General features: G+C 38.4%; 3 protein-coding genes across 6 annotated transcripts in view; all 3 read left to right on the forward strand.

Moving 5' to 3' along the window:
- LOC117372775 (neuroplastin-like) lies at nt 1-15,196 on the forward strand. 2 transcript variants are annotated; one of them, XM_033968621.2, is made up of 9 exons: nt 1-346; nt 5,171-5,518; nt 7,234-7,408; nt 8,209-8,303; nt 9,361-9,494; nt 9,808-10,081; nt 12,500-12,521; nt 13,154-13,230; nt 14,282-15,196. In XM_033968621.2, the coding sequence occupies exons 1-8, from the start codon at nt 256-258 to the stop codon at nt 13,212-13,214; spliced, it is 1,200 nt and encodes a 399-aa protein (XP_033824512.1). In that variant the 5' UTR covers nt 1-255; the 3' UTR covers nt 13,215-13,230; nt 14,282-15,196. The 2 variants fall into 2 exon arrangements, with proteins under 2 accessions (XP_033824512.1, XP_033824509.1); XM_033968618.2 differs by lacking the exon at nt 5,171-5,518.
- The window catches only part of LOC117371856 (protein mono-ADP-ribosyltransferase PARP6-like), a 218,056-nt gene that overhangs the window by 77,936 nt on the left and 114,616 nt on the right, over nt 1-25,504 (forward strand). The gene's annotated exons all lie outside the window — the stretch shown is intronic.
- Nucleotides 10,031-25,504, forward strand: part of LOC117372771 (potassium/sodium hyperpolarization-activated cyclic nucleotide-gated channel 3-like) — a 24,144-nt gene continuing 8,670 nt past the window's right edge. The window contains exons 1-2 of one of the 3 annotated variants that reach the window (XM_055222295.1): nt 10,031-10,081; nt 24,408-24,831. In XM_055222295.1, the coding sequence (XP_055078270.1) occupies nt 24,427-24,831 (405 nt within the window). In that variant the 5' untranslated portion in view covers nt 10,031-10,081; nt 24,408-24,426. Of the gene's footprint in view, nt 10,082-16,519; nt 17,149-20,054; nt 20,134-24,407; nt 24,832-25,504 lie in introns of those variants that run through there. The other 2 variants (XM_033968613.2, XM_055222296.1) reach the window with 2 other exon arrangements.

The following is a 25,504-nucleotide window of genomic DNA, read 5'->3' on the forward strand; positions in this document are numbered from 1 at the left end:
ACCACTGAAAAAGGTGGTTCCCTTGCTGCACCGGGCTGACAGCACAGAGCGGCAGGTACCGAGCAGCAGCGGCAGTACTGTAGGCTCCCGCTAGTCTACCCTACCAGCGACACTTCCCCCGTCAGTCCCTCTGTCCTGCGTCTCCGAGCTGGGAGCCTGTGTGCCTGCTCGACCCCCTCACATCCTCTCCACCATCTCTCTCTCTAGGTCACCTTAGCCCGGCATTTTACCATTAATCCTCCCGCTGCTCTGAAGATGGTACCTGGCAAACGAAGAGCTGCAGTCATGTCCTTCTCGCTGGCGATACTTGGATCCCTTATGCTGCAGTATGTTTCTTCCCAGAACGGTAAGAAATACATTACAGATATCATAGCGTGAGACTGCTCTGACGCTGCGTTAAAGCCGTACCAATGCGTAATGCGGTGTTCTTTACTGGAATGTCGCCGGCTTTTCATACACAGGACAATTTTTCTGAATGATTAGACGTGGAGGTATTTACTGTGAGTCCACCAAACGCAAATCTTGTTCGTGTCTTATTAGCTTATCCCTGCGTAAAACGAGACAAATCGTTGCAATGAGATGGTGTTTTGCTTTTTGCGCATATAAAAAGAAGATCTAATAAATGATTAATCAGTTACAATCTGTATTCGTTAGTGTGAAGTGGGCCACATAAAGGCCCGTGCAGTGTCCCTAAAATGTCCTTTGGATCTTTGAAGTGTGGCGCTGAATACTGAGTCGAGACCTGATGAGTGCAATCAGCAACTTCTCCTATTGGCTTGGGGCTATATGATTGAAACTGTGAAGGGTTTTGCTTAAAAATGGCCATCCCCTAAAGTGGCACAGATGATGCACCCAAGATGCTGCCACACTTTGATTTATCTGAGGATATGCCCCAGGAAGGAAGTGAGCAACATTTGGTGTAGGCTGTACCCAAGGAGACTGCTCCGCTGATGGAGATGGTACTGCTATATTTCTCTACCTGCATTATAGCCTATTGTACAAAGCAGAGCATGCATGTAATTGAATGGAGAACCTAAGGAGAAGAAGTAGAGCTCTGTAAATAGCACTGGTCCATTTTGCGGCATGCTGCTATTTTTAGTGCTGAGATGAGAAGAGATGCTGCACTATGGGATCCCTAGCTTTTATAATGTCCTTTTGTTTGCTACAGTACATTGGTCAACTGTCACACACAGGCACAGTGACATTGATTCCTCTGTGCTGTTCTACTTGTCCAATTGACCTCTTCACTCATAAATCTTACCCCCACCATCACATCAGAGAGGCAGTAGCAACCCCCTGTCCCGGCTCAATGTTTATCAGAGCATACATAACTAAGAACTGTATCGCTTTCTTCTTCTCCATCTTTTTATGTGTTTGGTGTGAGAACTGGTGAGAATTTATGCAGCTTTAGCCTTCCCTAATGTTAACTATGTGTAGGAACACATTACACATCCCTTCATATAATGCAACACCCACTCAAATGCATCTCGTTTTCAATCAAATCTCTAAAGCAGATAGACCTGGAGCTTGAAATGCATGCTACCAGACCATAAAGCCCACTATCATTATCAATACTTATGTAGACTTGCAATTTAAAACAAAAATGCGTCATAAATTCACTGGGTGGTTGCTTCTTTCCATTTTTCTTTTCCATTGTTAAACTTACTTAAAATTTGTGACTTATGTTTACTGCTGAATAGAAAACTGCTCCATTCTTTGTGGCATTACCTATTAGGACAAACAAATTTTGAAGTCTGAGTGAAATGTATTGCTACAGAAAATATGCTGGCAAAGGATAATATTAATCTACAATTACCAAAAACTTACATTTTTGTTCAGTCAACTACAAATGTATCAAGAGGGTTGTAAAGAAGTAGGCAATAAAAGATACAAGCTTAGAGGTTTATAATTAGCTTTGCCAACCCATGAATGAAAAAGCCAAATTTTAAATTAGGCCATCTGCTATTAGATTTACAAACATGAGGTCAACTTACAATTTTACAGCTTTTTTTTTTTTAACAGTTCTTTCTTTGAAGAATTTGTTTTGGTCAGTGCCAAGTCAAATGCAGCTCCTACGAAAAAACAAACAGCTCATAGATAAGTTTAGATCTAACAGTAAGTTCTATTTTTACTGTGAAAGCGATGCTTTGGCAGTAGCTGTTTTTAGCATTTAACTGTTTGTGCATCCTTAATATTTCTAGTCTGAAAAACTCCTTGTACAACTTTACCAAGTAAGTTTTAACCCAGCCGCAAGGGTCAGAAACTAGTGTACTTAACAGAGAGACTAAATCAATACCAAAACAAGGCAAATTAGGACTTACTAAGAAACATATGACTAAAATCTGCCTTAAAATATATATTTTACTAAACAAAACAGTACATTTCTTTCAGATGGAGAACTTTATATTGTTGCAATATATTTAGAGGCCTAAATTCAGTTAGTATAGTGTTCAAAGCTTTATTCCTAAACTTATTTACAATGGGTATAAAACATTTGTAGAGTCGTTTTGTGTTGGTTTTGAGTTTGCTGTTTGACCTGGCAACAAACTGGGCAACATTAAAGACATTTGCCAAATAAATATGCAAATTACAACCCTTATGGAGGATGTGATTAGCTGCTGTGAAAAGCCCAGGCAGGAAAATCCAACATAGAATATAGGTTGCTTTAATGATTACATTATCTCTGACCATTTCCAAAAATTGTTTGCTTCTGCATTAAAGTATTCCCTGCGCAGTGCAATCCTCCAAAATTCATGTTGTCTTGTTGAATATTTGTTTTTCATTTGTCATAAGAGATTTAGCACCAACAGGCCACAAACACTTGGACTCCGCTGTTTCAATCTTTACTACAAATAATACCTGTATTGTCCGCCTTCTCAGTTGTTTGTGACTAATGAAGTTGCCTAAAACGTTTGAAGTGAAGTCCTCCATTCGGCGCTGTACTCACTGTCATTTACCCAATTGGACTGGGAAAATTAGCTGAAATGGAGTTTGCTATTTTTAGTGTAACAATTGTAATAAGCTCTGTATTGGACCCAGTGACTTGTGGCAGTGAAGTAATGTTTTATACTTCTGTTTTGTAGCGAAGTCACAAACTGTAGTCTAGATTTTAGATCCTATGTGCCATTCTATTCTCTCAGGAAATCTTATTTATATATATATATATATATATATATATATATATATACACACACACACATGAACTGCATGTGTCGCACCAAGGCCTCTGCAGCTCTGACACATCCAGCCCATCTGAGCTGTCACAAACTGTCTCTTTGCAATGTGTATCATCTGTGAGAAGCTGTTTATTCAGCCCTGATACCAATATTTGAGCTTACAAGAAACAAAAAATTTGTATTAAAATGCGTTGTGAGGGAACCTTTCTCTGTGATTTTCAGATTGGTTTAGTGCTAACACACAAACATGGAGAGCCCAGATAACCAGACCAGGTTAGCTCTTAGCTCTTAGCTCTTAGCTTTTAGCTTTTAGCTTTTTAATTTTGGAATTCCGGAAGTGGTGGGCAGTCACTGTTGAGCTCCATAAGGACAGAACGAATGTGTTGGCAGAAGGAGGATAAAGCTGCCAGGAGGCCTAGAGGAGGACAGTTAATTCATGCGAGAGCAGAAGATGCAAAGGATATGGTCCGAAGGAAGTAGTTGATTCACAGTGTATATCAATGATAGTGAATAGCCTGGAGGAAGAACAAATTGTTTACTTTGATATGACGTAACGTGTTTTAAATGCAAAGTGATGCTGCTTCTGAGTGATGATAGTTTAGCTAACATTTCTTAAGGCAATATTAAGCATACAAGAATAGCAATGAAATCAAGATTGTTCATAAGCGCTAGGAAATTTGTGGTTAGATTTTTTGCCCATATTGTCCATCCCTGTAACATAGATGAGAAGGGAGGCTGCATGTGATCAACTCCTACTTATGTACTTGTGATGTCACCCCTGCACCAAATGCGGTCATCTGTCTTGAAATAGTCTTACGGTGGTCTGGAGATGGTGAGCTGGTTCTGTCCTCTCTCCACTTCCTGGTTTGTTGCTGTACAGTGCTTCTATGGAAACGGTGGGGGTCTATCAACATGCGCCCACACGTTCCCAAGAGACCTGCTATAAATCTCCTCTCTATCTCATGCACACTAACTACACACTGCCTATAGACCAGAGGAACAAGTTATGACTATTGCTTTTTGTGTTGTGGGAGAATAGTCCGTTGTTGCTGCATTCATTTGCAACACAAAGAGATAAACTTAGAAAGATTAGAAATTTGCTGAGACTTTATTCGCCATCTCATAGTAAGTTTCTAAAAATGCTTATCTAAGTGGGGCTAATGCTGTTTTATTATCCCAAAGACACTTGCTAAAGACGGCAAGGTCACACTGAGGGCTTTCAAAGTGAGTGCACGCAAAATATATAATATGTCATTAATTGAACAAAGCCAAGTGTCTAGCAGGACGTCCCAGTTGAATTGAATTAAATCTTCCCAGGAATAGCTGTAATAATGAAGGTCTGAGCAGAACAGAACAGCCCCTCTCCTCTCAACGTGGTCCCTGCTCTATCGTTTACGACAATTATAACATGAAAAACGCAATTAATTTTGTAGTAAAGGTGCACTAGGTAACTTTTCTGGTAGGCAGAGCAATAGACGAGCAGGGCTTCACACCAGAAAAATTACAAAGTGCACCTTTAACTGTGAGTAAAATGGTTTTGGTTTTGACCTCAATAAATCTATGATGCTGTGTCATAATGTAATAATTGATATTCAAAATTCCCAAGCATTATGTTTGAACATTATATACATATAAGTTATTTAGTACAGTGCAATTAGTCAAATTTTAACTAAATAGAGTTCCAGTTGTTTCAAAGCACCATTGATTAACTTGGATCATTTTAATTGAGAGGTCTACAGCCAGTCCTCATCCTTATGTTCATGAAATTAATTTTGAATGAGGATAGAAACTTAAAACTCGGATTTTAAGAGAAGAACTTGCATCTTGTTCCAAGCCTTTTTATTTTGTTTATAACTATATACTAACAATTGTATATATTGTATGCTTAATTTCACTGCCTTGCTTCTATTATTTCTGTTATTTTTTCCATCTTGCATGCTTTCATTTTGTTTTGTATCTCTTCTGTTTTGCATGCCCCCTCTTTTCCCCATCAGCTGGTTTTATCAAGTCCCCTCTGTCCGAAACCAAGCTCACTGGCGACGCCTTTGAACTGTACTGCGACGTTATCGGAAACCCCACTCCCGAAATCCAGTGGTGGTATTCTGAAACCAACCGCCTGGACTCCTTCCGGCAGCTGTGGGATGGGGCACGTAAGAGGCGCGTCTCTATTGGGACAGCCTATGGGGTCAATGCGGTCAGTGCCCTGGGTGTGTCCCGCTTAACGCTGGATGACGCAGGGATATATGAATGTAGAGCCAGCAACGATCCACAGCGAAATAACCTGCACCAAAATCCAGCCACCACTTGGGTCCGAGCACAGGCCACGGTCACAGTTCTGCAGAGTGAGTGGGTGCTGTAGAGTTAGAACTACTCCCAATAGACAACCATTAACCATATGTGATCCCAATGAAACCTTAAACATGAGTATTTTTATCCTCCTCATCTATGTACAGCTATAGTATTTAGAATATTAAATGAAGTTGTTTTCTATGAGGCTGCATAAAGTATGGAAATATTATCAAATTCATACGTGTATCCATGGGTTTGAGTTTCAGAATTATGAAATTTAGGACTGTTGTAAGTACTGATTAAAAAACAGATTATATATTTTGAATGATCAACTGTTCTCACAATGGTACCATATAACACAAAAAATATAAATTGGGCTCTATATTGCCAAGAATCTAGCAATTATGTCACTAAAATGCTAAATAACCATAATGACATTTGGTAGAATCTCACCTGTTGGTTAGAATACTTTTTATTCATATAGTATTTATTCACACATTTTTAAAAGGTATGATGATTGCCACTGTAAGTAATTTTCTATTATTGTGCAGTTCCTCATTGTAAAATAAGATTACTTCGTGTCCCCAGTGTGTAATCTCTGTAGTTGTAATCTCTTTTTAAACATTTTTATCCTTATCCGTTTGTCTTGCAAATCCCTCGTCTTGCTCAGTGTAGCATCTTCACCTCTCCTTTGTGTTATGGCTTCAGTTACTTAGTTAATCTGGTCTTAAATATGAGTTGTTGTTACAGACAAGAAACATCCGATGTTAAATGGTGTTTAACATTAAATACAGTTTAAGTTTAATGCAGTTATTATTAATAGCCTACAAGGCCACATAATATGCATCAGAACTAGACATTTGTTGGATGTTAAATGCTAAACAAATGGATATAGGCAACAATAATTATAACTGCAAAACAGACACGGATTTCTCCATGTTAGCACACTACCTAGTGTATACTTTTAAATGCTTATTATGCAGTTTGCATACTCCATTTAACCACTGCTCTTGTAATAAGGCTACAAAAAAATGCTAGTTCAACAGTTGCTGACCTGTGCATTTACCATTATATTCTGCATGGTACAGTATCAGCAAGTTGTTTTTACTGTAGTGTAATGCACATATATTCTAGCTGAGAATCATTTATCTTCGTCTTTATGTTTAGTTCCAAGCTTCAAAACAGTACAAAAGTAATAATTAAAAAGCGTGCTTAAAAGCAGTAATTAGTAATTCCACACAAAAAAGCTGTGCAATACATCACAATTCAGTTTAAATTGCAGTTATTTAGATGATAGCATTGGTGCGTGTATGTGTATATATATATATATATATATATATATATATGTATATATATATGTAATATTAGTTTATCAGTCCATATTTCATTCAGCTCTCAAATTTTAATGCTTCTGGAGTTGTTTACAATGTGCACTCTGAACAGAATCCTACTTTTTAAACATAAATCTTAGCAATTTATGCTATCATAACAAGACAATTATTTTCCAAAATTGTGCAGTCAAAGTTTATGTATCCTAACACTGTGATGTTGAAATTGTCCTTGGTAGTATTATATATATACAGTATGCGTATGTATGTGTGTATATATGTATGTATATGTGTGTATATATGTATGTATATATGTGTATATATATATATATATATATATATATATATATATAAATAGGATGGGCCCGTGCCACTCCTCTCCTCATCGCTCTCTTTAAGATCTCTGCTGTCATGCTGATGTATGTTTTTTCTCATCACAGAGCCATCTATTGCCGCCTCTGAACCAGTTATTCTTCCCATGGACAGTCACAGCCCACCATTCTCGCTGCAGTGTAACCTGACCAGCAGCCACAGTGCACACTCTGAGAGCTTCTGGATGAAAAACGGAGAGGAGATCCCTGAAACGCGCACCTCAAATAAAAACACAGAGTACAGGTAAGAGTGGAGATGTACACAGATTACGTATTATTATGGTCACTCACAGGTGAATTGAATTACACAGATTATCTGATAATAAAAGCACCTGTACGAGGTACATTTATTTGTTTTATATAGAAAAATGTACCAGGAAAAGAATGCAATGTAATTATTGGGTAAAATAAACAAGATAGCTAAAAAAAACACTATTTACAGCCTTAATAGAGCACAAACAAAATGTTTTTAAGGAATGATTCAGGCTTAGAAAATATTTAATTAAGTGTTAGGAGTTAGGTTTGGGTATTAAGTAATTCTTACGACTACTATTTGTTCATTTCATTAAGTTTCTTCTTTGTAATTCTTGTGGCTAATTAATCTGTGGCTATTATAAAGCCCTATGAAAAACTTGCATGTGCCGAACACACTTTCATATTAACAAGTGTTAGTTGGGGTATTACTATGTATTAGCTAGCAAGTAACAAGGCTCATGTTGCTATAGCTGAACAAATTGGAAAGAGGTGTGATATTCATGATCAAGAAAAAACACAAGTACATAAATACTGGATTTGCTGGTGGAGAGTAATTGATGGTCCATGTATTCCTATCGAACAGGGGAGCTACCTTGGCTCAAATTGCAAATCCATATCGACCCCATTAGAGAGATGTCTCAATGCATTGCAGTTAGTTGTTTTCGTGCATGAAAAACTGAGTAGATTAGCAAAGCCCTTATAGTAGACAGATGGCCATAATGTTATGCCTTATCAGCCACATGGAAGAATGCACATAGATTTCTGATTAGATAACTTCTTGCTTTTCAGACTGGCCAAGCCAAGGTCAGACGATGCTGGGGTCTACATGTGCGTCTTCACTTTTGAGAACTCTCCTGCTGCGAATGCCACCATTGAAATAAAATGTAGGTGTTGATTTGTAGGCATTGGGCTTGTTGTGACTGTTCAGATGAAGTTCCAAAGGCTACATTAGAGGTGCTACCAATAAAAATGTCCCTTGTGCCCTTGAGCACTTGCTCTCTGCCGTGTGAGGACCTATGATTTTAGATGCCCTTGACACCTGCATCAAACCACGGCCCAGCTCTGTAGCAGCAGATGGTGTCTTGTTTGTTTGATGGCGAGGGATTATGTCTCAACTGTAAAATCTGGTCACAGCCTTTTCTGGTCTAACGCACAGCTATGCAAGTAAATTAGGTTTGGTTATTGTTAGCTTTTCAAATGGCAAACTGGTAAAAATAAAACTTGAGTGTTGAAGAATGCAGAATAATGAATTAGTTTATGTTCTAGTTGTTTTGTCCTTTATACATCATATTAAAATGAATGGATAGGAACCTCCTTGCAAAATATTGATTGTTCTCCTCTAAAGGTTTTAGTATGCAATGTGCATTCATTCTTTGTGTATGATACAGCAAAATTAATGCTTAGATTGTATCTCCAGTCCAGTGTGATATAGGCTACTTACAGATAATGCTAGAGAAGAAATCCATACTGAATTTTTTTTTTTAGTATAGTTTATTTTTTAATTTCTGTTCCAATACCGATGTTGTACCCAATATCAACTCAGTATAATTAATTTCCTTTAAACACAAATGGTACACAAGTGTGTTTTATAACCGTTACTTAAACCTTTATTTATGATGTAAAGTAACTACAAAACAGCTTTGAAAAAATAAAAGAATACAATATTAAGAAGTGTTTTGAGCCAACAATGGCCAGTAAATCATCTCATTACACCAATTTATACATCAAAATGGCTAAACCGATATCTTGGAACTATAGATCAATACTATCTGATCCATCAAAATTTTCAATATCGGCACCAATATCCATTACCAGTATCATATCGGTGCATCCCTACTGAAAATGTTGTGAATAGGCTGCCTAGTTTTATTAGGCTGCTAGAAAAAATTACCTTTTTTTTCACCAAAACATAATATTGAAGCTTTCATGGTTTTCTTGTAGCTGCTCCTGAGATCCATGGTCACAAGCGCAGTGAGAATAGAAACGAGGGCCAGCGTGCTGTTCTATACTGTAAATCTGTGGGATATCCTCATCCAGTCTGGACCTGGCGCAAGTTTGACAACGGCTTTTTCAGGGTACATCCACTCATTTAGTTTAACACACAAATATGTGTTAAACTTGTAGGTGAGTAGTAATTTGTTTTATTTATATGAGAAAAATTGCATTGTGGAAAACTTAAAAAAATAACTACACTTCTTATCACAAATGGACATATACATTTATAATATGCATAATATTTAACAAGTAATTTAAATAATACCATACTATTCTAAAATGAACATCAAGTCCAAGTATTAAGTCAGTTACTACCTATTACATTTTACTACTGCTTCAAAATTATTGTTTAAATTACAATGCTACATTACACATGACATATCTGTGCGACAGGAACTTGACAACTCGAGCGGACGTTTCTTCATCAACAGCCGGGACAACTACACAGAGCTGCTCATTGAGAATTTGGACATTAATGCAGACCCAGGCGAGTACCAGTGCAATGCCACCAACATTATCGGCACCCACGAGGAGAAGTCTATCCTGAGGGTTCGCAGTCATCTTGCGCCCTTGTGGCCGCTGCTGGGAGTGCTCATTGAGATCATCATCCTGGTCATCATCATTGTGGTGTATGAAAAACGCAAGAAGCCCGAGGATTTACAAGACGGTAAGACCTCATTATATCTAAGTAAATATGTTTCAGTGAGTGATTCTACAAGCCTGTTAATAATGTATAATCAAAAAGGGGCGCCCTAAGCTTATAAATGCCAAAGGTTCAAAATGTTGGCAGTTCAGTATTTGGCCAAGTGCAAGAGGGGCATCTGTCAAATCTAGGACATTCTAAGCCAGTTTTTATTTTTGGTGGTCCCAAACCCAAAGAGAGTTATTGAGAATTTTAGGCCAGCATTGTTTTGTCAGATGTGGCCAAATTAAGTTCACTGTGATATATCCAGGCAACACCAATGGCCCCAGGAAAAAAGTTCACTTTGGCAGTATAATAGTACGGCTGTTAGACACATTGTCTAGAAGAAGAGATGAGTTTGGCTTTTCAGTGGGAAAAAGCAACATTTTAATGTTTGTGTGCATTTCATTCTAAGACCTCTGGAGTCTTAAGTTGTATTTTTAATTCCTATAACATTTATGTTATTTTGTCTCTTCATAGAAGTCAGACTACGGTCATGCATTATTTAGTCGATACAGTGTACAGCAACATATTCCTGACCTGAGACCTCTAAACCAAAGACATGTGGTGTTGTATTGTTGCATAGGGCATTGATAAGGGCAACAGTTTTCCTTGTCCCTGTCTGATGCAGCTCAGAATGTCACCTGACACTGCACCACTCTCCATTCAATAATTTAGTCCAGGGGGATCAGCCAATCACACACACTGTTGCAGCAGGTCACACCTTGTCAGGACGGTTTCTCCTCTTTAAAATTCATGAGGAAAATGATACTGTGTTGGTGTGGAAGAAGACAACCCTCCATTATTTATGCCTTTCTTGGGACTGGGAACTGTCCCTGAGCACCCATAAGCTTAACTACTCGTCATTAGTTAACATTATATTCTGTATACTGGGGATGCTTTGTTAAGTTTCAATGCTCCTCCTTTTGTTAGAAAACCATTGCATCTTTTATAGTTGTCACAATTGGCGACCTTGAAAAAGGTAAAATTACATTCGCACAAATTGATTACTACGTCGATAGTATATGACCATGGTTACTGAATCATTTTTTCTTTATCTTTTGGTGCATCTTAAAGTCATTATTCATTTTCAAAACAATTGACGCTGACATCCACAAGCACATACATCATGGTGGGGGATTGTTAAAAATGTGAATGGTCATGAAATATGCATTCCTGGTCTTTTGGTTGACATTTTAGCCTCAAACAGAATTGTGAGGTTGTCACACGCTGATTAAACTACCCAACTGCACCTCTATGTCTTGCAACATCTGTTCTTCAGTAAAATTACATATTTTCATTATGGTTGATTACTTGTTCATAATGATTACTATACGGTGGAATAAACAGTCTTATAGTAACTGTAAAAAAAAAAAAATCATGCAGTCTTCCACATGACATGTAATTGTAGGAATGCTTTCAAGTTCTTGCACAAAATGTTAATAATTTAGCTCTGTTGCCATTATCGCAGCTTTGGATGTTGAATATTTTAAAAATGTTGTAATGCCTTTCAATGTCCCCCTTTTCCCAAATTGCATAACCCAAACTGTGTATCCGGTAAGTGTGAGACTGTGCATGTCTTATGAATTTCAATAGGAGTTCATTTCCCTCTGCACACCGACTACACGCCTCTGTACTTAAAACAGCGGTGCACATTTCAAATCCTTTTTTTGCTTTGAGGTTTCATTTCAACGTGCATATTTTTGCATTAAAATGAATATGAGTGATGTGCATGCAAACGATTGTAAGGAGGTAATAGTATTGTGTGTATTGATCTCCATTCTTTCCCTGCGCTGGAGAGGTATTGACAAAACTGCTTCTGATAATATTTTAACTGGTTGTGCATGACAAATATGTTTTATTATTATTTTTATGTTTTGGTGGTGATCATATGAATGCATTTGTTTGAACATTTATTTATTAAATATGGGACAGTGCACATTAACTGACATATGTATACAACATGTAAATGTGCCAGAGTTAGCCATACAGGCAAATTTTCATCTGTATTAAGAAGTAAGAAAGAATTACAACAGCAAAACACAATCAGCCTATAAAATAAAACAACACATGCTTATACATTTAAAACTACTATAATTAATACAAACTAGCTATTTTTTAATGTGAATTTTATACTTTGAGCTGAATGTGTCACAGTAAAACACCAACTTAATTACATTTTTTTCCACATATTTTCAACATTATATGAATATGGTTATATGCCCAGAAAGTCCATTATTAATGATCAGAAATATGTAATCCATGTCTATCTGGAAGCAACCATTTTGACATTTTGCTTATGACCCTGTCCCACAACAAAAAAGTCATGAACAAGAGCACATCTTCAATGTTTTTTACTTCTATATTTTCCTCACGTCTCATTTTCCTCCCTTAATGCTTCAGATGATGATGTAGCTGGACCAATGTAAGTACAGTACTCATCTTCCTCTTATATTTGAATGTTTACCATACTGTGTGATGTTTTGTAGACTCTTATCACCTTGTCTTCTCTCCCTTGTCTGTGGAACTCAAAATCAGGGCCATAGACATGTCAAAGCCTAATGTGGCCCAGTCTAAATCTTGATCAAAGTATCACTAAAGCTAATTTATATTTAAAGAAGAGTCTTATGTCAATTGTTTTTTTATACCGTAAAAGCTTGATATGTAAAGGTGCACTGTGGGTCACATTTACATTAGCTTGTCCCTTTAAATTTACCTTTAATTTGATAAGGAGCTCTATGCCCAAAATGGGGCACTGCTCAGAACCTGTAACTGGATCCTGCATTTGATTAATTATGTTATACAGTCGACACTGATGTCATCCACAAGTTATTTATACAGTAATATGTGCTTTGTACATGTAGAGCATTTACCCCCAAAGTAATATTCCCATTGGCACTGTAGGCGTAGATATAGACATGATTGTTTTGGGTGCACTGCTCTCTGGGTCCTATGAGTTTTTAATAGCCTTTTAACAACAAGAAGATAACTGCAGTGATTTTTCATACATAAACTTGTATTTCAGTCTGATTCATGCATTCTGCTTCTTGTTAAAAGGAAAACCAACTCCACCAACAACCACAAAGACAAGAACCTGCGTCAGAGGAATACAAACTAGGCAGCCTCTCTGCTGAGTAAGTATTCAATTATTCAGAGTTGAAGAACTGCCAACCTAATGATAAATACTTGATGGATTACAAGCTCATGGCCATATATTACTATGAGATCAGCCATGCAAAAATAAAGACAGGAACTCACTTAGAAATGAACTCACACATCACTCTAACTCACTGCTTCTCATAAGAGGGCATGGTGGCTTTTAGAGGTGGTACCAAAAGAATATTTATCAACCACAGGCAAGTTAGTCCAGTTTTAGATCTAGTTTAATCATTTTTTTTTACCTTGTTTAGGTTTAAAGGCCTTGTAACTGATTTTAATTTCTTCTATTCTACTTCAGGAATTTTACTCATTTTACTCCACACTTTACATGATGCTGTTTGGGTAAATGCCTCCACATTTTCACAGGCCCATCTTAGACAGTTGTTTCTCTGTCATGGTTGAACATCAGAATGGGTGAGGTACTAAGTGGGCAGGACTAACGGTTCATCATGAAATATTATCTTGGCTCTTGGTTCATAATTGGATACAAGCCCTTTATCTTATGGACCACTACTTACCTGGTCAGACCAGCTCTTTGCCATTGTTGAGACTTACTTGACTTACAACTGATTTATACAATATCTAAAAACAATAAACTATGTGTGCAAAAACATGTTGCAACAAAACAAAAATGTATGTAATTCACTTGTTTCGGTTTTGATAGCACATTTTAAAATTCATTTAGTTGTACTAGAAAACACTTAGAGCTACACAATATCTCACAATTGAATCAAAATCGTAATTTCAGTTGGTTCAGTTATCAAAATGCTGCAATTACAGTGTCCTCTGCAAAGAACAAAATATATTGTCTCTTTATAGAAAAATCCTCAAACATGTGAAATCCATGGGATACATTCATATTTTAGTCCTCTCTCAAACGTTAATGCTCCTGGAGTTGTGCTCTCTGAAGAATTTAATCCCAACAGTTGTCTGAAAATTATAATTTGATTTCTTTTCCAGAATTGTGCTGCGCTATAAACAATATTTCCTTGTTTGACTACTTACTACCTCCTCCCTCTGTTACAGGTATCATACTGTATGTATTGACCACATGAAGGTAAACCACAGACGAGACCATATCAGATGTGAATAGGATTTATCTGCCATTACACTTTACAGTCGTGGAGGAGTTTCAATGAGGCATGCCTTATGAGTTTATCGTGATGGGTATGAGGTCAAAGCATTATGAAAGTGTTGATCATTATAACCATTGTTGCTGCATGCGGTTGTCGACATTTCTACATATATTTATTTATCCACTTAATTTACATTTTTACTAAAATAATGCATGCAAGGTGTTGAGCTTCTGTTTGATACAGAAATGGCTATTTTTTATTTTTATTTTTTTGAGAGTGGCTTCATGTAGATAATCTGTAGTGCGTGTTTAGAGGAAAAATGAAAACAATGTAAAAGATATGCCGCCATAATTTGGTATGACAGCTATGTACAGTTTTATCATTACTGCATACCATTTTATTACATTTTAAGGGCTTTGCAATGTCCCTCTAACTTCAGTTAAGGTTTACTCCACTCTATGTATGTACTGTATATGTATCAAAATCACTATAACTATGTATGATCGATATTAATATAAAGAGATTATAAGATGCACTTAAATGTCAAGAATTTAAACACTGTATAAATAACTATAGAAATATGTACTAATCATTCACATTCTTTTATAAGTATGTGTATTGTACAGCATGGCTATATCCTATGCAATTATTATTCATATTAATATATTTAAATTAAAATCATTACAGCTTTTAATTTCTGTGTGACAAAGCTTTAAAATTATTCGATCACTTTAGATGGCATATTACACTGACTGCATGAATTGTCCATTGTTGGCGTGGGGCAGGTGGGAGATGGAAAGAGATGGTCCCTTGTTGAGAATGACACATGTAAAAGCAATTTTAAGATCCCGCATCATTTTTAAAAATAAACATCTCAAAAAATAAACAGTATGGTGACTGGTTTATTCGCAAACAAGACACGTTTCACTTAATTTAGACCTACATGCAAAGCAACAGCGCCATCTGGTGGTACCTTTGAAGAGCTACACCGTGAAACTATTTGATCAAGATGTAAAATTGTAGGTCAGTGATGACATTATACAAGGCTATTCCAACCGACATCTGCGGCTTTGTGCAATAAAAAAATCAGACCTGAAAAGAGACATTTACAAATGTAATATGCTGGATTATTTTGTGGTTTACATTCTGTGCCTGGGATCAACAAACTCTGTTTTACAATAAAAAGTAGGATGGAGGTACCATTCCTACATTTTCTATATTAGCAAAAAGCAAAATATAGGCCTACTAAAAATGGGAAATTAATGCCGGCCCAAATGAAATCTACAAAATCAAAATGACTGTGTGGTCTTTATAGTTGAAAAACCCAAAACTTCCCAGAATTGCAGTAGTTTCTGCTCAGTGTGGTCTGTTGCCAACTGTTTAAACAGAATATGTCAAAATTAGAAATAATCATTTCCCCTCGGTGAGAATTCTCCCCAATCGATGTTCTGCATGCATTATGCATTCTGGGTTGTGCCAGTCACCAGAATTTCTAAAGCATTTCCCAAACGTACAGCCTGCATTGAGTCCATACATACACCATATGCCGTTATATACTGGCTTATGTGATAAAACGGGCACGTTATCTTACCCCGGGCGTCCAGTGAAAGCTCTGTGTTCGTGCCAGCGTGATTCATGCACATGTTAGGTGTCAGGACCTGTCCTGTCTTCTGACAGGGCTGGAGCAGTGACCTCTGAACCCCACTGTCCTGGTCCTCCCTTGAGTGCTGCTCGCGAGTGGGATGTGCGTGAGCTCTTGTCTCGTGAAGAAACCCGTAGGATTGGCCGCGCCAATCTACATGTTTGGAGAGAGAGCCTGCTGGACGGGCGCGTGATGTCAGCGCCGTGCGAGAGCTGCGCGTGTCATCACCTCGTCTGTATTTTGGGAGGTGCAGATGATGCTTTGTCATTGAGGGGCGAGCGGCACGTCCGACGCGCAGCATGCTGCATCCTGATGCGCGCTGCTGCACGCGGGACACCTGGATTTGCGTGCGTTCATAGAGCTACGAGTGGCAACGGGCACTGTCCATTGACGCATCTCAATGTTTGAACCGGGACAGTGCCCAGTGAGAGACCTGCTGCAGATGTGCCGTCACTGCCTCTCCGCCACCAGCACCACGAGCGTCTGGTCCATGATTCATCCGCGTGCTTCCCCTCGCCACCCTCAGCTCATGCCCCTCTTCTGAAAATGGAGAGATTTCAGTCTTCCATGCGCAAGCGGCTTTACAGTCTGCCGCAGAACATAGGACAGAAGCCGTTTGTGATTGATGATGGAGACAGTGGGGACAAGGACAAGAGGAAAAGTATTGGGCTCAAACAGTTGTCCTCTCTGTCTCCCGCGAGCAGCGCGCGGAGCATCGAGGAGGCCAGGTCCGAGGACTTGGACCGGGACGTGACCAACGTCAAAACCAACTTGAACGGGGACTGCCGCCTGTTCCGGGGCAGCCTGTGCTCCCTCACGGGGCGACATGCTCCGGTGGACCCCGCGGAACAGCGCTGCCTGCTGCCGGAGGCGGACGCAGAGCGCGGCCCCGGGGCCCAGCAGAGGGTTCCCTCTGCGCTCAGCGGTGCCACGGGACAGGGCTCTGTGTATGACCAGTCCTCATTCATAAAATTGGAGGGCTCCGAGCAGATCATCCCCGAGGATGACCGTCTCTACCAAGCCGGATTCATGCACCGCCAGTTCGGAGCCATGCTCCAACCCGGAGTCAACAAGTTCTCCCTGCGGATGCTGGGCAGCGAGCGGGCCGTAGAGCACGAGAGAGAGAGGGTCAAGTCAGCTGGCTTCTGGATCATCCATCCATACAGTGACTTTAGGTAATGCATGTGTTTTATTGGCCTTTTAATCAGAAGTGCCGCATTGTCCCGTCACAGAGTTGGCGTAAAGGGAACAACTTGTTTTGTTTTCGTGCAGCTCGGCCTCTGCCACAGGCAGCACAATGACATTTCTCAATGGAGAATATCTCCCCCGTACATATTTACCAAAAAAAAAAAAACGAGAGCAAAAGAAAGATAGTTAATAGTATGATAACAAATTATTGTAATTTTTCCATAGAATGATTCAAGTACTGTTAAGCACAAACCCACCCCATGTTGTTTAGACAGATGCAGGAACAGGACTTTTGTTTGGTCTAGGTGCATGTTTAATCTCTGGGCTACAGATGGCTGACACAATTGCACTTCCTGCTCAAAAATATTTCTTTGAACCATAATTACTGATGCTATTATGAGGCCAAGGGTCACACCCATTTAGCAGCCTCTCACGAAATCATTCTTCTGAAAACCGTGGCTAAAATCTAATAGTTTGTCTGAAGACAACAAGCCTAACAACAATGCTGTTATATCTCAAAAAGAGGTACATATTTCAGCATGGTGAACATTAGACTATGCATTTTCCACTATTTTATACATTACATACTTAAGCATTCATTATAAAGCATGTATTCAAATGCATGTCATAACAATGATCCAGTCTGCACGGTTTATGTCTGCCATCAAGGGATTTTCCTGACATTTAACCTTGAAGCTCAGTGTCATCATATTTTCTGTCCAGTTGTACAGAGATGTGTGCCACTCTCTCCACTCTCAGAATTACACTTTTTTATCGTTTAGTGAGGTCTGTGGATTACAGAGAGAGAGCAGCGGGGGCTTTGAAATGGGGTAATCAAAATAGGGTAACATGACCATTGAATATATTAGAGGCACACATCAGGGTAGGATTATTATGGCACAATTAGTCTAATGGAGCAGCAACGTGTGGCTGCAGAGGGAACTCACGGCAGGCACAGATCCAGAGAGATCTGGGTGGAAATGAAATGATGATGTGAGGATTCAGGGCTCCCAGCTGTTGACTGCTGTGTTTAAGGTGCCAGGCTTTTTGTCAGTCACATTTTATCTTTTTATCCAAATAGAAAAATGTATTATCCAGGCTTGGAACTAGAACAAAAAGTATACTAATCTCATATACTGCAATGTTGATTGACATAAAGCTATATAAAAATTAACTGATTACTATTCTTGAACCAATATTTAACAAATAAATAGTGAGCATTTTTGGAGCTTATTCATAATAATTATATATTTGTTGCACTGAATATTAATTAACTTAAGCCACAGAATACTATAGCATGGCTGCCTATGGCACCTCTGCCCCCCCAACACCAATCACATGATACAAGTGCCTTGCCCAAGGACACAACAACAATGTTGTTACTTCTCCCTTATTGCTGCAGCATCATATTATGTTTGTGTAAAGAAAAATACTACCTTATACATTGAGATGTTACATTGCATCCAGGCTGTACGGTATTTCATATTGTACACACACATCATCCTTGTCAATATACTTAATACAGTAACAACTGAAACTTATACTTGCAAGGCCATAGCTTCTTTACTTGTCGATAGATTCAATTCTTAAGTTACAAAGCAACAAAATGACATTTGTGGGTCCAGTTAGAGCAAATGTTTCTCTCTAACTTTTACATATAATATAATACAATATATTTTTTAATTCCCAGCTAAACACCAGGCACCTGGCATTTAAAAAGTGCTGAAGTAATATAAAAACATTTGTAGATAACTCTAGAAAAGCTGAACAAAGTGAAGAGACCACTAATACAATAATATTTATTCATGTTTCAGCAACATAACGAGAACATATACACCACAACTGAATTGAATTTTTAAATCACAAAAGTTAGTCAATTATGTAGATAATTCTTCGGTAAAGAACTAGGTATTCCTTCCTTCCTTTCGCTTTTGATTTTTGAAAAATCTTGTATTAACTGTAGTTTAGACCTCCACAAACATGTTGTCACTTCATGAGAGGCTTCTAGTGTAGTTCATATTTCATTCTTCTCTCAAATGTTTATCCTCCTGGAGTGTGTTTCCCAAAATTGTGTAGCCCTAGTACGTTGTATTCTGTAACTCCTTAAAGGCCACAGTAAAGGACAGCATTAATCACATCTACAGCCTGTCTTTATTTTATGTGAGGTAATGTGTTGTGACAGGAGACTTGTTCCCACTTTGATTTATGGCAGCGTCTTTGTCGTATCAAAGCCTTCCATGCACCATCACCATCAGCGGCAGCAGACACAGTGAAGAGGAACCTGCTGCAGTGTAAATATGCTTAATATGATTGGTGCATACATGATCTAGAGACATAGTACAGGTGTGTGCTAAGCCTAAGATCTACACACAGGCTGTTATGTGTTGTTTCAGCCCTGACAGCCAGTGTGCTACATGTTATTTCTCTCTCTCTCTTTTTTTTCAACAGTCCTGATTGATCTAAGCTCCTTTTCACCATTTTAAGCCTGTTTTTATGTGCACTTTGCTTTGTAATGCTATTCTCGTCCTCTTGCCCATTTGACCTGCATGGTGCAAATTTCCTCTGAAGGCCAGCATGGGTCTAGTGAGTTCAGAACTTTCAAATAATGTCAACTCTAGATTATACCTAGGAAGTTACTGGTAATGTGCTGTCCCCAAGACCCTTTTCCTAGCCCAGATGTTGGGCTGTTTAGTAGGCAGTAATGCTAACTATGAAACATCTGGCTTGATAAAGGGTGACTTCTGGAGTTGACATGGATTCCCATGAGATAACGGTGGATTTAAGCTCAAAGAGGGGGCATGCAATTAGGACCAGTGTGTCAGAGGCAGTGCAGCAGATGAGGGGCCTGAATGCAAATGCTTTGTTTGGCAGAGAACAACAGAAAGCTGATTAGGACAAATGGCCACACTACACCATTACTAAGTTGCTGCTTTTAGTGATTCTGAGCACTGAAGGTTGACGTCCTATATAAGGTCAAGTGAAAACAAATCTTACCACAAAATTGTGTAGCTCAGATGACCACCACATCTACAGGCCAACCAGTCAAAAACTTGGCTACTTTTGGATTTTGCATGCTTTAAATCCCTACATTTATGTGTATGTATCTGAAACAGGTAAACATATTCATCACGTTATTTGTCAAAACACCATTGTTGCTAGTTGAGGGAGCATTTTAAATAAGATTAAAAACAATACATAGCTATTAACAAGACTGCTTTGCAGTGAAGGCGTTAGTGCTGAAATGACCAGAACTAATCCAGTGAAGGTGTGTGGTGTGTGAACACAGAGGAGCACCATTTTATGTCATCAGCTCTAGAGAAAGAGACTCAAGACATTTGTGAACGATTTTCTTCAACATTTTGGTGCAATAGAAATATGGTGAAACAATTTAAAACAATCACATAAACATCTTTTACATTTGAGTTGGGGCCTGGCACTTTATTCTTGAAGGGATACACTCTGTTCGACAAAAAACAAAAAATACGTTGATAAGAAATGCTGGGTTACGATTAAAAATTACCAGGCTGCCGGGAAATATTACCACATTTTCAGAAAAGTGATGAACTAGCAACTTGATTCTTAGATTTATGATTTCTAGATTAATGTCTAACAAAGTTTAACTGACCCACTATAGCTTCTGTGTGTTCTAACATTGGAACAGTAACGATGGTAACGACTGGCACACCTGCTAATAATCATTAATCAATTAATTAAGGTCCAGTGATTAGCAGCACGTGTTTGCAATTTACCAGCCCAATCCTGTAAAAGCACTACACAGCTGTTTACTGCACATTCTGGACCACTAATTCCTAAATAGTACAATGACCTGCACATTTAATACGATAACAATTTGTGGCTATCTAGAAGATTGAATCCCCATTTATGTATTTATGTATTTAGTGAGATAGTTTGTAAGTATTGCAATTTCAAAAGATATTTTCTGGTTTTCCGATAAGGCTGTGCAATTGATAAAAATTTTTACCGTCGGTGATTAGCTTGGGTCTTTTTTAATCAGTTATAGTATAGTGTTTGGAAGAAGAAATTTGATTATTTTTTGTGCTAAATGACACAAAAAATAATCAAATTTTGTTAACAAAAAATAAAATCCAATAGAAAATAAGCAAAAAAAGTTGGATCTGAAATTTTGCTTTTTGGACATTCCTTCTTTAAAATCCTGCAATTAATACAGGAATACAGACTTTTCTACATCTGAGAATGTGTGACATTAGCATCGCATGTTCTATGTAATAACGCCGTAGTGTGTGAGTTTATACCCATAAAGTGCAGTTAATGGTGTAGTACATTAATTCCTATGAAGGTGCCTCAGAGGATCCTAAGACTGTAGGTGTGTCCGCCTCCTGTCGCGATCGATCACGCTTTAATTAGCTCTCTAAAAAGGATTGGACATGCAATCACACGGCTGCGTGGTTCCTCCTCTGGTACACACACGGCAGAATGGCAAACAATCAACCCCCTTACTGTACCCAAGCAGACTTTTGCAGAAGGAAGCACAAATTGACTGAAGGAGCTATAACAAATAATCAGCCACTGTAAAGAGTCCTCTCGTACCTCGTTACACAGGGCTGGCCCATTGGGATTTGTGTGAAACGTTAAAAGTGGAATGGATGTCCTCAAATGCCATGAGATCTACAGTGAATTGTGAATGGGCAAATATCCTCAGGTAACCATCAAAGTCTTCATTCAGAAATACTGTGTAAAACTAGTTATTTTGTTTCTCCTAAACAATTCTGTGGCTTTTTAAAGGAAAGTCTTATTGATTTCTCAATATGTTTAAATAAAAAAAATATATATATTAAAAAACTGTAAACTGTGTACTTAATGCTCCACAGCCAGTCTGTGTTGAGCCCACTGTTGAAATGTGTGACAGTTTCCTTAACTTCTTTGTCTGTAAAGTTCAAAACACCAGAGCTCTTATTAGTCCTCCTCTGTATAATCCCCCAGCTCTTGTCATGCCTTCTGATGTTTTTAATCACTTTGAATGTGTTACTTTGTCAACTTTAAGAGAAACTGTCAATAGCTTGAAGTTTTCTGGGTCCCCCCATGATCCAATTCCACCTCGATTGTTTAAAGAGGTTTTTCCTGTTGTTTCTCAGCATGTGCTCAATATAGTTAATTGTAGCCTATTCAAAGGGGTGGTACCTAGGAGTTTTAAGCTTGCTGTTGTGCAGCCTCTTCTTAAAAAAACTGGTCTTGATTCCACTGACATGGGAAATTTCAGACCTATATCAAAGCTTCCTTTTATTTCAAAAATCTTAGAAAAGATTGTCTACTGTCAGCTGAAAGATTATCTAGAGGGCCATGACATCCTGGAAGTGTTTCAGTCTGGCTTCAGATCAAGGCACAGTACTGAGACCGCATTAGTGAGGGTTTTTAATGACATTTTTCTGGCTACTGATTGTTGACATTTTGTCATTTTTGGTACTTCTAGATCTGACTGCAGCGTTTGACACAGTGGACCACCAGATCCTCCTGTCACGACTGCAGCATTGTGTTGGTATACAAGGGCGTGCACTCGAATGGTTTAAGTCCTACCTAACAGATAGACAATTCTGTGTCCACATCGCATCCACTGAATCCTCTGCTGCTGCCCCTCTCACTTGTGGAGTACCCCAAGGCCCCATTCTTGGGCCACTTCTCTTCTCTTTGTATCTCCTCCCTCTCGGGTCAATTTTTCGCAAGCATGGCATTTCATTTCATTTTTATGCGGATGATGCACAAATTTACATGCCACTTAAGAAGGAAAATTCCTACAGTGCTAAAACACTCAGACTGTGTTGAGGAAATCAAAAATTGGATGTCTTTAAACTTGTTGTTTTTAAATGACCAAAAAAACTGAAATTGTAGTGTTTGGGCCTAGTGAGGCAAACACCTTTAGTACTGATCTTGGCGCTCTTGCTCAATATGTGAAACCTGTGGTGACAAATCTTGGTGTGAGGCTGGATAATGATTTAAAACTTGATGTCCAGATTAGCGCTGTTGTCAAAACTAGCTTTTTTCAAATTCGTCAACTCACGAAAGTCAAACCTGTCCTGTCACAGCATCATTTTGAGATTTTAATTCATGCTTTTATCACCAATCGTTTGGATTATTGTAATGCTCTTTATATTGGTCTGAACCAAACTTTTCTCGCACGTCTCCAACTTGTTCAAAACGTAGCTGCTCGCCTTTTAACTGGTACAAAAAAACGGGAACACATTACACCTGTTTTGATGTCCCTACATTGGCTCCCTGTCTCTTATCGTATTGATTTAAAAATTATTTTATTTGTCTTTAAATGCCTCCACGGCCTCGCTCCACAGTATCTGTCCGACCTGCTTCAACCTTATGCTCCTGCTCGCTCACTCAGGTCTGCAGATCATTCACTGTTAGTGGTCCCAAAAATGAGGAGGAAACTTCGAGTGGACCGGGCCTTCTCTGTGGCTGGTCCCAAACTGTGGAACACGTTGTCCCTGCACCTAAGACAGGCTGAGTCACTTTCTACTTTTAAATCAGCTCTTAAAACGCACTTTTTCTCTTTAGCTTTTTATTGATATATTGACTTTTATAGTGTACAGTTTGTAGTTATTTATTTGTATGTCTGTCTTTTATCTGTGTTTTTAAAATGTCTGTTGTGTACTGCACTCTGGTCAACTCTGTTGTTTTTAAAGTGCATTAGAAATAAAGTTGGATTGGATTGGATTGGATATATATATATATATATATATATATATACGGGTATATATACATATATATTTTTATGCCCCGATACTGTCCAATGATTCAATCCCAGTACTGACCTCCAGTAAATTGCTGCATTTGTATTTTTTCTCAGTTGTCCTCATACGACTCCTCTATGAGAAGTGATCGAGGTGTGTGTTTGAACATTTAATTCTCATTTAAGAGGAACTCTCATTATTAAACACAGCCATTTGGATAAATATCATGTAGTGTGTATTTTGTTTCAGCTGCTGAAGCAGATCTTGCATAGGTCTATTTTAAACTATCCAAGAAGGTTCAAAAAATATTTTTGCAAAACATAATGAGTTATGTTGTTATGTATGTCGGGTAGTAGCCTTTAACACAAAAAAATACACACAAGGGAAATAAACAATTAATGTACATGTTTGTGTATTTGTCTTTATTGTTAGATTAGATAGAAACGATAAAAATGAGCAAAAAGTGTATATTGTGCACAGTGTATATTGTAGATAATTTCTATACATGCTAAAGAGACCTTGTGTTGCAGGTTTTACTGGGACCTGACCATGCTGCTGCTGATGGTGGGTAACCTAATCATCATTCCTGTGGGTATCACATTCTTCAAGGATGAGCACACACCTCCATGGATTGTTTTTAACGTCGTTTCTGACACTTTTTTCCTCATGGATTTGGTCCTTAATTTCCGCACAGGCATCGTCAAAGAGGATAACACAGAAATCATCCTGGACCCTCAACAAATCAAGATTAAATACCTAAAAAGCTGGTTTATGGTGGATTTTGTTTCCTCTATACCTGTGGACTATATTTTCCTTATTGTAGAGACACGTATAGACTCTGATTTTTACAAAACGGCCCGAGCGCTGAGGATAGTCCGCTTCACGAAAATCTTGAGTTTGCTGCGGTTACTCAGACTGTCCCGACTCATACGCTACATTCACCAGTGGGAAGAGGTACTGTTAACCTTGTATTGGTTAATTTTGGATAAATATAAATTGCACTATGTAATGTTTTTGCTTGTTTAGAGATTTGCCTGGAATGTATGGCACTGTCTATGGAGACAAGCAGGTGACAGCATCAGGCCAAGTTACAGATTATATCTGTGGAGAAGTGATCCCCGTTTGGAGTAGGAAGGGATGTTTTTTTAAGAGAATTTTGACAGATACGGTTAATGCCATAAAGGAAAGGCAATAATGTCTCCATGGAGCCAAGCAGGACAAGTTGCATGTTTAATACTGCATTATGATTTATACTAACTTAACAATCTTCAATTTATGGCAAATTTCAAAACAAACAAACCTCTAACTTACCCACATACAATTAATGATTTCACAGCATACCATAATGTTGCTTTTTTATCATATATATATATATATATTTTTTTTTTTTACTTCAAGGACAAAAGTACACATGGGGAGTAAGATGGACAACACAGATTCATCCCATATCTTAAAAGTTTGCAGTTCCAGCAGTTTTTCACCTCCCAACTTGTACGCCGTTTTCTTCAGCCTAAACACACATTAGTTTTACTAAACCTTTCCTGAGGACATGTGCTTACTCCTCCCTCCCTGCTCCTGCTGCGGCTGCACTCCCCAGGGGCTGTGGAGGTAGCTCAGAGTTTCTTAC

The sequence above is a fragment of the Periophthalmus magnuspinnatus genome, chromosome 6 (assembly GCF_009829125.3).
Source record: "Periophthalmus magnuspinnatus isolate fPerMag1 chromosome 6, fPerMag1.2.pri, whole genome shotgun sequence".
Lineage (NCBI taxonomy): Eukaryota > Metazoa > Chordata > Actinopteri > Gobiiformes > Gobiidae > Periophthalmus > Periophthalmus magnuspinnatus.

Bases quoted from the DNA above. Each gene is read 5' to 3' on its own strand.
- LOC117372775 (XM_033968621.2), top strand. From the start codon at position 256: ATGGTACCTGGCAAACGAAGAGCTGCAGTCATGTCCTTCTCGCTGGCG. The intron at 5,519-7,233 runs GTGAGTGGGTGC...TTCTCATCACAG, and splicing joins CACGGTCACAGTTCTGCAGA to AGCCATCTATTGCCGCCTCT. The intron at 9,495-9,807 runs GTACATCCACTC...TCTGTGCGACAG, and splicing joins TTGACAACGGCTTTTTCAGG to GAACTTGACAACTCGAGCGG.